Here is a 12,986-nt window from a genome sequence, read left to right on the forward strand (position 1 = left end):
TATCTGTGAATGTGTGCATATTAGTAGCATCATGTCCATGTGTATTAGTGCCTGTATAAGGTGCTGTTTAGGACATGAAGCGAGATGTTATGTAACTGGGTGGTGATGAGCTGTAAAAATGTCCCATCTGTATGTTCTCCTCCTCTTCCAGGGTGTCCGCACTGTAAAAACGCTGTTCCCCACTTCACCACAGCAGCAGAGCTCTTCAAAGAGGACCGCAAGGTTAGCGTTGCTTTTTACGCATTCAATTACATACACACATTTAAACCAAGCCTCAAGCTAAATCTAAACCATGATAACAACACAGACTGATGTCTGGTGCCTCTGCTGTTTTACATACTTATGTGACAGTTACCGCCATACTCAAAGCTAACAACTTTTTGACACTAGATTGCTGCATGCTGTCAATTTGCCCAATAGTTGTTGGTCATAAAATATAGCCAATCATAAGCCAACTGTCCCTTAAACATCTCTTTTTCCATTTCTATATGTGCATAAGATGCACTGTGCAAATAAAACCGCTTTGGAGTTGTTCGCGCACCCTAAACATACCGGGGCCGTGAATCTGTACTGGACACACTGAGGATGTATTGATATCAATCTTTTCATGTGACTCTGGGTAAGAAAGTAAACACGCATATTTCCCAAACTGTTTCTACAATATGGACTTGATGCAGGCAAATTGGATTTACATGCTCAAATGACATGACACTTTATAATCAATTCTTTTATGCTCTGTACTTGGCACACCTGCGTTTTTTTGATTTTGCTGTCAGCTCAAGAGGTGTCGGATAAGAGTTTCATGAAATATGCAGCTGTTCTGAAATGTGTTTTGAGGCCTGCAGAGTGATTGCAGCCACTTATTGCATACTCTACCGTAAATGTCTGAAAAAACTGTTGTGTTCTGAAAAGTCAAAAAACATGCAACTCATTCCTAACTAACTCGTTCCTAATATTTGTCAGTTAGGAATTTGACCACTTCGCTAAAGTGCACACAGTCTAATCAAATCTTCGGCACACATGGGGCTTTAGGGTTATTGGAGGATCATGCAGTTGCAACAGGACACACTCGCCCTCCATCATCTCTACTCCCTTTCATTCCTTTTCCCTCAGCACTTATGTCCTGACACACTCCCTCTCCTGCTCTTCCCTGTTAATACCCTCTGACTGTAGGGCTCAGTATTTCCAAACCCCTTTAATTGTGTGACTCACACACACACACACCCTGAAAGAAATTGGCCACGTGTCCGGCAATACTCTGAGCTACGATTTATCATCATTTAGTGACACTCACCTTAAAAAAAATATCAAATTTTTGATTTTATAGTTTCATTTACATGTTATTGTTAACAGCACATTGTTCCAATAGTGCTCAGGCAATGTTGCTCTCTCATTTCTTTGGAATTTTTCAAAATCATTGTCAGATGGTGTGAAACGGTGACGTATCCTCAACAACTTAGTCATCCATTTTGCTGATGCAATCCTTTTATAACTTTTCTGGACAACATTAAACCTCAACCGATGATCTGAAAATGTTTTTGTACAAGTCTCTAATTGCCCTCCAGCTGCAACTTCAGCAACTCATGTGCCTTTCTTGATTTCATCATCAGCAATAAAATAACAGTATGTCCTCCACAATATAAAATATATGTTGTCTTTGCAGTACAGGGAAAAATAATAGTTGTAACATTGACTGTAAAAACTTTTTTTGACTGAGACGCTGGTGAGTTAAACAAACATAGGCTTCGATATGTCCTTAATTAATGATTCTTAAAATGCCCATGGATTTTAAGAGAAAAGTTAGGACTTTCATAACTGTCAGAAATGTTTTTTTGTTTTTTTTACATCCAGTATATAGCAGCGACAACAGCTTAAGGCACTTTGGCACTGCTTTACCAGCTGTGATGTTTGGATCAGTATGAGGAAACCTCAGCAAGCTGCGAAACCAGGGGACCCTCATATCTGTGAAAGTTATATAAATGCAGATATCTTCCCTATCGTTGTCCCTCCAGTGGCCAGTGGAGGTGTGAAGTTGTGTTTGAACAAGAGTAAATCTTGAGAACTGGGCATGTGTTTACTTGGCAATCCCCTTTATTTATAAAGCCGAGCCCCAGCGTATAGCACCAGGCCTGTGTTGATCACAGTGTATTAGCTGCCCTCGCCTCATTTACCAAAGACAAACACAAGCTTAGCTCCAGGTTTGAAGACACAAACCATTAAAACTTCTGTGCTGTATGACAGCAGGGGAGCTGTGTGCAGGGTTTGTTCCAAGCAGTTTGTGTTTTCCTCTAAATTCTAATCAGTAGCAGCATTAAAGGTGCACATTGGCTGAAACTGCTCATTTCCAAAAGCTGTCTGTTGCCACTGTAATAAGAAAACGGCTTCATCTGAGAGTTGGATATATTTTTGAAGGATTTGCCCAACGTGACCTGCCTTGGTGCTGCTACAGTACCTGTAAAGTTAATGTACTAAACAAAAAATGGTGCTAATTGGATTTTTTTTCTTTCCCGTCCCTGATCCAGACCTTAATCAAAGCCATGTACTATTGAGCTTATAGCAATATGGATTTTCTGCCTGTCCATTGTTTTTTTGTACATAATGCAGCTAAACAGTGCACACATAAACACCCCATTAAATGGAGACTTTAACTTTCTTGAACACTGCCACTTCCTGTAAATGATAAATGTTTAATGTGACTTTGTTTTGCACAAGTAGAGTCCCATTTCAACATGACTTGCATCACATTACAGACATAATGATACACCCCATTTCATGAGGTTAAACTTAAGTTAAAGTGTTCATATTATGCTTTTTGGCTTTTCCCCTTTCCTTTATTTTGTTATACAGTATATCCTTTTGTCCACTTTATAGGTTTACAGAGTGAAAAAGCCAAGAGCCCAGCCCAAAGGGACTTACCATCTTCCAGAGAAAACACTGTTCACAAACTGCTCCAAACAGCTCTATTGTAGTCCAGCCTTTACTTCCGTGACAAACGTTCGTCACTTTGTAACACACGTTATAATGCTCGCCTAGCTGCTAGCATGGCACGCCATCATACTCTGCTTCTGATTAGCTAGTAGTCCTTACCTAGGTGACCGATCTCTCCTATATTATATATAATGTACATTATATATAATTTCTTAAGGTTTTTAGGTGAACCCAGTACAAACCATAAAAAAAAATTATAAATAGCTTAGTAATGTTTAATAAAATAAAAAAAATAAAAAGTAAAAAAGCTTTTGAAAGTAGAGTGCAATGGGGCCTGTATAGCAGCTTCAATATGTATTATTATACAGGAATAAATAAATAAAATAAAGGGAAAGTGTGTTACTTTGTCTTTCAAAATGACATTGTCTCCCTTTTAATATAACTAATGCTGGTCAATTCAAATATTCCTTGATTTACTGAAGCAGTAGTATTGCAGACCTCCATGTCTAGTACTATAAGCATAGGAACCTTGTTGTGAACAGTACTAGGTCTGAGTGTATCGGTACAGTTTGATTACTGCTCCACTCGTCAGTGTGATGCTGGTGGATTAAGACCAAGCCAACTGGTAATATGCTGCTCCTCAGAATTTCAATTCAATCAAAAAATGATGTGGGGCTCCTCTGTCACTTGAAGATGGATCAATAACGGAATTGGTTGCGGACCTTTGAAGAACAGCGGCTGTACGGCTTCATTTTCTCCTGGCAATTCACAGCAACTCTGATTGATTACACACAGGGATGAGCAGTCGGATGGAGTCGGTGGTTACATTACGTCCCTCGTTGCAGCTGCTGTTACAGCTGCTCACAGTACTCTCTGTATCTCAAACTAACTTAGAGGTGGTCAAATATAGAAAGAATTAGACATTTTGAACAGTACCGGCCGGCGAATTTCCTCGATACATAAAGAATAGGATCATTTTGGGCAGTGTTGTCTGCTAAATTTCTGTTGACTATTTTTGCTTTTTCAAAGGTGAAAAATCTCAGTCCTGCTGACACAGCTTACAGCAAGTCCATCAAATCCTCTTGTGGGAGCACATTGAGCCCTAGTTTAAGACACCTGATTAACAGACCATAGAAGAAGAATATCCCTTTGTGCCCTCTGTCTTCCCCATTGATGTGCACAAGACTCTTATTTCTTCCCTCTTCTCCCTTTCGTGTTCACAGATGTCTGTGCTGCTGATGCAGACGAAGCCAACACTCAACATGAGTGTACTCATCTAACAATATGTTGACGCTTATGCAGATTCTCAACATTTGTGTATTTGTATTTGCATGGGGAGAAAAACAAGAGGCACTTGTATTTTGTAATTAGGACAAGCCGCTTTGAGCGTCGCCTCGCGGTTGGATGCGCAGAGGAAGTGTCGGATATGTTTTCCTTCTGCAGCAGATCTGTCATTTCCACATTCAGCTCGAGCAGTCAGATGGACAGGGAGCGATTATTTGGCGGCGACAAGTTCAATGTGCAGCGCTCAGCACCCTGAAAGAGGGTGACATTTCAGCTGTCCAAAAGGACACGCTGAGTGCGCCATGTATCAGTGAGGCGGCATTTACGCCTCATTGGGGCAGCTTGTCACTAATCGATGCAACAGCCTCGGAACATAAATCTCCCTTGTTGTTTTTATGTAGGAGTGATTGTTGTGGGATTTCCCCCCCACCACCCACTCCAAATGGTTTAGCTGAACAGCAATGCATCAGTCATTTGTTGCAGCCTGGAGAGACACTAGTGGTCTAATTTTGGAAAGGGAGAATGTGTTGAGCCTGCTCATTGCCAGAACGGCTGAATACACACGTGCACTCGTTGTAAATTACCATTATACAGTTAATAAATATTGAGTTCTCCATTACATTCTCTTGTAATATCCTGTGTGCACATTTGTTGTAGTATTGATCCACAATTATAATAAAGTTCACTTGTTTTGAAAATATAGTATAGTGATATATAGTGAGTGCACTGAAACAATAACTAATTAACCCAAAACAATAAAAATGCCGGCTGTGAATTAAACCGGGAAATGGAATAAAATATAAACTTGCTCTCAAAAGGTTGTGGGAGCCAAAAGATGTTGCAGTTTTGTTCACAGGCAGGGCAAACGAGTACCTACATTAAACGTTGTCATAGTTAGCATTCATGGTTAGCATTGTTTTTGTTATCAGTGAAAATGACCACAACTTTTTTTTTTCTCAACTTCTCCTCAAACATACTGTAGATTAAAGAAGGCTTCCTACAGAGTTTCAACCCACTTACAATTCATGTTGTGAAGTATGCCAATATGCTAACCATGCTCATTAGAAAAATAATGTAATACGTTTTGAGATTGGATGACTCGAAACTTTAAAAAATGTATACATTAAGTTACTGTAATAATAAGAGGAGTTGATTTTATACACTTTGATGTTTTACAGTTTAATTTCCTTAAGTCAGACTCCCACTCCTTTCATCTAATAAGGCAGCATGTCAAATGCCTATACAAGTGAAATCTCTAGCTCTATGTTGAGTTATATTTTGTATAACATCACACTGAAGGTGATTGCTCCGTTTTTCCTTAGATTGTGTACGCCGCTGTGGACTGTACAAAAGGACAGAACCACGAGCTTTGTAAGCAGGAAGGAGTAAAGGGCTACCCAACATTTAACCACTACAACTATGGCAAGTTTGTGGAAAAATACAATGGAGATCGTGGGGTAAGTGGTGCTGCATATCTCACCTTGTACTTTTTTTTCTTTTTTTTTCTTACAGTCTTTGAAGATTTTAACACACTGAACACATAACGAGAATTTCTTTTGTCTTTGGTGAAAAAGGAAGCTGGTCCATATAAACCCCATAGCTGGTTTAGGGCGTTTTCACACCTGCAGTTCGTTTGCTTTGGTCCGAATCAGTTGGTGAGTTAGTAAACTTGGAGCGATTTGCCCTCGGTCGGTTTGGTTTGGTTTCACACCTGGAAAAATCCAAGTGTACCAAAATCCGTCATTACAAATCAGGCAAGAACGTCCAGCCCTCTTATTGGTTGGATATGTCTGGGGGCGGGAGCAAGAAAGTAAATACAGGAAGAAGGTCCTGTTCTGGTCTAGTGGTCAAACCAGCTCATTTCATTAAAATTATCAGACATTGTTTTGCAAGAGACGTGACTACGTCTGCTCTGGTCACCGAGACTTTGCTCTGCCGGCGTCTGTCTCCAATTTTAGCGGCAGCTGGTTTGACCACGGAGACACGAGTGACGGACGGGAAGCTTGACTACAGTCTATTTCTGTAATAGAAACACTGCAAGCTGACAGTTTGCTGCTTTTCTGCATCGCAGATTGCTAAACACACCTGACTACAGGAGACATTAGCTCAGAGTACATATAGTTGGTGCGGTTCGAGTACGGATCACGTTCTCACCACAAACGAACCGCTCCAGAGTTTGATTGAAAGCGTACCGAGACCACCTCTTCAAGCAGGTCTCGGTACGCTTGTTTGGTCCGCTTTTGATGCGCACCAGAGTTCGACTGCCGCGTTCTCACCTGCCCAAACGAACCGCACCAGCGGGGCAAACGAACTCTAGTTCGATTCAACCGAACTGAAGGCTGTCGGTGTGAAAACGCCCTTAGTTACATACTCCATACAACATATGGCGTTTTTCCATTACATGGTACCTGCTCGACTCGCCTCGACTCTACTCGCCTCGACTCTACTCGCCTTGACTCTACTCACCTCACTGTGCGTCCGTTTTCCATTGCAGATTTTAGTATTGCCTCAGCGTGGCTGGTCGTCATAGCGGCGCCGCAGTAAACTGCCGTGACCTAACGCGACACACACACAGAACATGGAAGGTGTGTTGTTGTTGCCACAGCCAGAAGACACATTTAGTTTCAAATGAAGCTGGAGGCAGCAAAAAAAAACACAGCTGGCTAAACTATTTAAAAATGGCGGGTTTGTTCAGGACACCCGTCTGTCGCTTTCACGTCACCTTTTGGTATCGGCTCAGCTCGCTTGGAACCTCGACTGAGGTGGTACTAAAAAAAAGTACATGTTAGCAGATACCAGGTACTTTTTTTCGTAATGGAAAACCAAAAAAGGCGAGAAGAGGCGAGTCGAGCAGGTACCACATAATGGAAAAGCGCCAATACAGTAAAAAAAAAACAAAAAAAAAACACCATGTGTTTGAGAAACCGAGGTATTGCCTTAACCTAAATATAATCTTTTTTTATTTTTAACTGCATGTAAACGCACTGACTGACAGAACTCAGATGGTACAGAAATGACAGAGTGGGTGAATGTGGAGGAGTCAGAGAGATGAAACAAACCCGGATATTGTTAGAGTCACATAGAGGAATTTGAAGAACCAGGTTTCTCTAGGTTTTCCGTTCACGGATTAAATGTGCACCTAAACATTATCACTGTTGGTTTCACTGTGTAAAAGTGTGCTTTTTTTAAATACAACTATTGTAATTCCACTACAAGTGGAAACAAATATTATGTTGACTGAATGAATGAATTATTTATGGCAAAAAGGACAGTCAATGACCAGGATTATGCACACCGATCAACCCAACTTTAAGTGTAGTAATGGACAATTGGCAGCAGAGAATTTTGCAGGCAGATCTCAATATTACAGATAGGGCTAAGTAGATTGATTTTGAACATAGCAACAACATTTGGATTCTGTGTTTACTTCTCTTATCTCCATGCTGTCAGGCTAAGTTGAGAACGAGATAGTGTTTAATGGCGGTACTCTGATTTCTGTGAGATTACAAAAAAAAGGGCATGTCAAGACAAAATTCAAGATAATTGCTTCAAGTTGTGAAATGATCCCTGAACCTTGTGCTTTACCGATTCTAATTGTCCCTCTCTCCACAGGAGGCGGGCTTCATAGGTTTCATGCGCAGCCTAAGAGGACGTGATCAGGAAAAGGTTGTCAAGAGAAAGGAGGAACTCTGAGGGTGGCGTGCAGGTGCAGGGAGGGGGGAGTTGCACTGCACAGTTTGTCATTGCACTGTGACCCTTGACCCTGGCAAGGGCCCAATCAGCACTGACATGGGAGATTTGATGACCTCAGCGAAAGGCTATTTTTTTTAATACCGTGGTGATCACATTTGTAATAATACCAACAGAGTACCTACAGTGAGACCGACCACTTGAGACTTCTTTTTTTCATGGATATTCTGATGGGCAAAATTTTGTTGCCCAAACACTGTGACTACATATGTGAAAAGCTACACCCTATACGTTATCTATGCAATGCCGACCCCTGCATAGCTCTGCGGGGGTCTGTGTAACGGATTGACACCCGTGGTGGTGGGCATCAATAGTTAAAGGTGGAGGCTGCACTGTCCGTCACTCCACAGGGGTCCAAATCCAGTCCCATCAACCCTGCTCTGTCTCTAGAAAGAGACATACACCTGTTGGTTCCAATATTTTTACCTTCATGTCTTAAGTCCAGAACCATCCAGAATATTGATTTGTTATCCTCACAGATCAGTTGGGAGAACTGCATTTAACACTTAACATTTAAAAAAAGCCTAAGCTTGTACAGTAAAATGTGAAGTGCTACTGTAGTAATATTGTACTGTAGCAGTGATATCATGGCCAAAGGGTCAATATTCTGTATGGTTCAATGCTCTTGTGATTAGTTTTGCTTTTAGAAAGGACTTACAAATTGTTGTTTGCTTAAAACTGTGGCCTTAAAGATATAAACATGAAAATGTGCTGGAATTGCAGAAATATAAAATGATAAAAAAGTGGAAGGCAATCAGAGGCCTGGTGCCCTTACAATTCCCCTCATGGACCAGAGCACGTCAGTGTAGAAAAAAAACAAACTAGAACATGAAATGCCAAATATTTCTTGCGCATCTCTTGATATTTTCATGCGTTATACATTTCCAAATATTAACAACATTCAGAGATGTAGTGATTTAACAAAGGTAGGGCTCATTTACATACAGTAAGCATGGGAGATGGGAAGTAGAGTATGGAGGCTAAATATTGCATGATGATCATAAAATGTCCAAATCATAACACTGAACATCCACACAGGTGTTTATAGTTAATGTGGCTGAGCTTTTTCCAGGACTTTGTGGGTGTGGTTAGACTGAATGATTGACATCTTCCTGAGTCCACTGTTAATGTTGTTGCACCTGTTAGGGCGGGACAAATGACACCTTTTGTCATCCTTATTGGTAGAAAGAATTTGTGACCTAATAAGTTTCAAAGCTCCGGCCCACCTTCAACCTGAAAAGAGTCTAATCAGCCAGCATAACTTTAAGGGAGGCTTTTGTCTGTTTTATGCCCGTGTGTTTCCACCACCTTTGCTAAACTGAATTACACCAAGGAGCCAAATTGACAATACTCAGTCTCAACCGTTTTGTCTTGATCTGTGTCTGCCTGCCATCATGCCTCGGCCTGGAATTTGCCCTGCTTGAGTTACCTTGGACAGTGCTCTCCCATGCCTTCATGCCATCATACTCCAAGAGATTATCTCATAGTACATCCAAGGAAAAATTAAGTAAGTGAAGTCTCCAGACCCCCCTCCCACTTCTGGCAGCAAAACACCATGGTCATTACTTTTGTGGCCACTATAAATATTTAAAAAGCTTATCTGTAGCTGAACTTGTGTTTTATTATTCAAGACTTTGTTTTCTTTCATTATAAATAAGGTTCTCAGGGATAGCGAAACACAATTAAAGGGAACTAGTTTGTTAGTTTGTAATTTTGCATTCCAGCTGAATATTTTTGAGCCCTTAAGTCGCCAAATTAAATATTGTTTACATTTATATCCCAAGTAAAAAAAAATACAATTGAGTTGTCCTTTTTCTGTGCTACATCATGACGACATGAATTTATTATAAGACGTATTGTCAGTAGATGTTACTGAACCATTTCTTGTCAAACATTATCATTGTGATTTTTTTAATGGACTCATTCAAAGTGAAACTGTTTCAAATGTTCTGGCTGGCACCAAACACTTGTTTTGTGTTCAATGTGACCATTAACATTTCATGGTATGCAAGAGCATTTTGAAAGAGCGCGTTACACAGTTAGGTGTTGACATATCGCTGTAATTAGATGTTCATTCTCCTCTCGAGGGGAAACGATTAGTTTTCTTTGCCGTGTTTTATTCCAAAGGTATCCATGTTGTGTGGGAACTTGTTACACTTAATGCCAAGAAGTCATTGTTTCCATTATTGATTTTTCTGTGCCCAGCAGTACATACTGTTTTCCCCTTGCAGTAAGGACCTTGCGAGTTATAATAAATAAATAAATTCAAACATTTCCAAAATGATTTTTCACGTTTGTATGCAGTGTACACATCTCTGAGATTGTTTTTTTTATTGAATACTTCTATTTACTATTTTTTTTTTTTTTTAACCACATTAGGGGTGTGGTTCTAGGCATGGGAATTATGGTTAGTTGTTCAGTCCACCACTTTCATCTACAGCGAAATGACTTTACAATTATTGGATCGATTGCCATGACATTTGCTACACACGTTCATGTCGTCCCCCCCCGCAACATAAATTGTAATAACTGGTGATCCTCTGACTTTCCATCTAATTAGGTAAAAATTTATTTATCCAATACTTGGTTTATGACAATAGCTGCAGAGGAAATGACATTCCCACCAGCCTCAGCTGTACTTTGTTCTTATCATGCTAAACTAAGATGGTAAACATGTTATTGTCATTATGAACAAGTTTGCATGCAACATTTATAGCTCAAAGCTCTGCTCTGTTAATATAGAACAGCTAGTGTGGCTGTAGACTCCAGTCTTAGTTTTGTCTACTGGGGAAATGGATGGGATTACTAAGAATAAACAACTTTTCTAAAACAGATGTACTAGTAATGGACCAACACTAAAAATAATAAAATAAAGGTGAAAAAGAGAAATAATAGAAAATAGTTTCAACATTATTACAGTCATTTTTAGTGCCTTTGTTACCACTGTAACTTTCATGACCAGTGTTTTAGTGTGAGACTCTTCCTGTGTTGAAAGTTAGAAAACACTGTTAAAATTCCATATAGCAAAAGTAGACACAGTAGACATACATACGATGTGTTCCTTGACACAGCACTGAAGAATATATCCAGAGCATGAGAACATGTTTAAATGTTATTTTAAGATACACCAGCAACACGAGGCTATGCTGCTGGCACGATAAAATAAATAGAAGTTGACCTTGTCTGTTTGTTGAGCTGATGGACAATCCTGGTGAAAGCAGTTTTTGTTTATTCCGACATTTATCTCAGATGAACAACAAATGGACCAATCAGCAGATCTGACAATGATGACTTCATTATGAAAAATGGAACTGGACCTAAAAGTGACTCTCAGTGACGTCAGTGAAAATCTTTCATCTGCATTTCCAAGTTGACAACCATGTTGAATATTCTAAATTATTACTTTTAGGATCAAGATCCTGGGAAACCTGTGTGGAGTTCCGTCCTCATTGCACCCACTTTGAGGCTTTCTCTAAGCTGAAGAGTGACTTAGAGTGATGTTTTTTGTGTTCAGTGTTTGCAGTCTATAGGTCATGCTGTCTGCTTAGAAAGTGCTGTTGTTGGGACAAATGCAGTGTTGAGCCATATCAGACTGATTAATGCCTGTGAGCACAGGCAGAAATACCCTCTCAATCGCAATTTAGCTTTAGAGGATTTTCAAAGGGGTGAGGAACTTTTTCCCTGTTTTGCATTGCTTCATTGCTTCTTTGTGGGTTTTCTTGGAGAAGGAGAAACATTGTACCTGTTTTAAAATGAGCATAAGAAATTGAGGGCAGAGGGTTGTTAATACAAAGTCAAGGTCTGGTCGGATTCAAGCACCTTGGCAGAAACCATTTTCCCTTTATGGATAATTGTGTTTGGGCCGTTTATCTCCGTGACGTCAATCTGCACTCTGCCTTCATCCCCTCTGCCCGTCCTCTACCGAACCTCTGCTTCTTTGTGTCATCATTATGTTATATATATATATATATATATATATATATATATATATATATATATATATATATACACACACACACACGCAGCACAAAAGCCCACACATGGCCCTACCTTTCTTCAGAAGCATCATTAAAAAGCAACTCCCTGTTGTTTTTGTCTTTTCTGTACTGTATCCTGTCATTGTTTTGCTATTCAACATGCCAACGGTACAGACTAATTGGTTAAACGCCACAAGTGAAGGAAAAAAATAGACCTTTGAGTCTCTGCTTGGGAGAGATAAAGATTTTCTTTAGTTCGATTCTCATGAGGCAGTAATCAAAATGATTTGCATCGTTTGCTGAAAGATCCATATGTTCACTCTGTGCTATTCATTGGAGCTGCCAGTCAACACTGAGTAGAAAGACATCCCTTTTATGATGTTGATAAAAATCTGTAAATTATAGTTTAGGAAATCCATCCAACTGTACCGTGAAAATGTCAGATGTTTACCCTTGATTGACTTGTGAAACCATCAAAGGAAAATGAACAGGGCTTTAAATGAATAGCTTCTTACCAAACAACATCAATAGATGTTTCTGCAAATTGATGCAAACTGGATTTACGGAAACCCATATGACAATTGTCAAATAGTAACTGACTGTTGTTTGAGTGTTTCTGATGGAAACAACCTTTTAAGATAAAAATGGAATGCTTTCTGTGTAGTGAATCTAATTTGGCCACAGTCAGCTATGCCCTGAAGGCTATACAACTTTAATTTACATGTGAACTACATGTGAACAGCTGATACATATTTATTGTCCATTATGTATTATTTAATAATTATTTATGGTGAATTCTGTTCAAGAACCCCATTTTCCCCATACTGAAGATGCTATATCATTCACCACTTTCATATAATTGACACCACCATCAAATGGACTTCAATAATTTATTTTTAATATTACTCAAGTGTCAACATAGTTTGATATAATAACTATTACAACTTTATTTAAATTAGCTTCTGTTGTTGATTCTCACAAATACTGTAATGTTGATTTGTTTTTTAAAGCTAAATACTTGCAGCACAACACGAGAGAAAAAAATCT

At 39.5% G+C, this 12,986-nt stretch overlaps 1 protein-coding gene across 1 annotated transcript in view; it reads left to right on the forward strand.

Moving 5' to 3' along the window:
• Positions 1 to 10,246, forward strand: part of pdia5 (protein disulfide isomerase family A, member 5) — a 62,462-nt gene extending 52,216 nt beyond the window's left edge. The window contains exons 15-17 of the mRNA XM_078262423.1: positions 152 to 222; positions 5,535 to 5,669; positions 7,825 to 10,246. Coding sequence (XP_078118549.1) covers positions 152 to 222; positions 5,535 to 5,669; positions 7,825 to 7,905 — 287 coding nt within the window. The 3' untranslated portion in view covers positions 7,906 to 10,246. The remainder of the gene's footprint in view (positions 1 to 151; positions 223 to 5,534; positions 5,670 to 7,824) is intronic.
• Positions 10,247 to 12,986: the final 2,740 nt, after the last annotated feature.

This window comes from Sander vitreus, chromosome 11, assembly GCF_031162955.1.
Source record: "Sander vitreus isolate 19-12246 chromosome 11, sanVit1, whole genome shotgun sequence".
In the NCBI taxonomy this organism is placed as follows: Eukaryota; Metazoa; Chordata; class Actinopteri; order Perciformes; family Percidae; genus Sander; species Sander vitreus.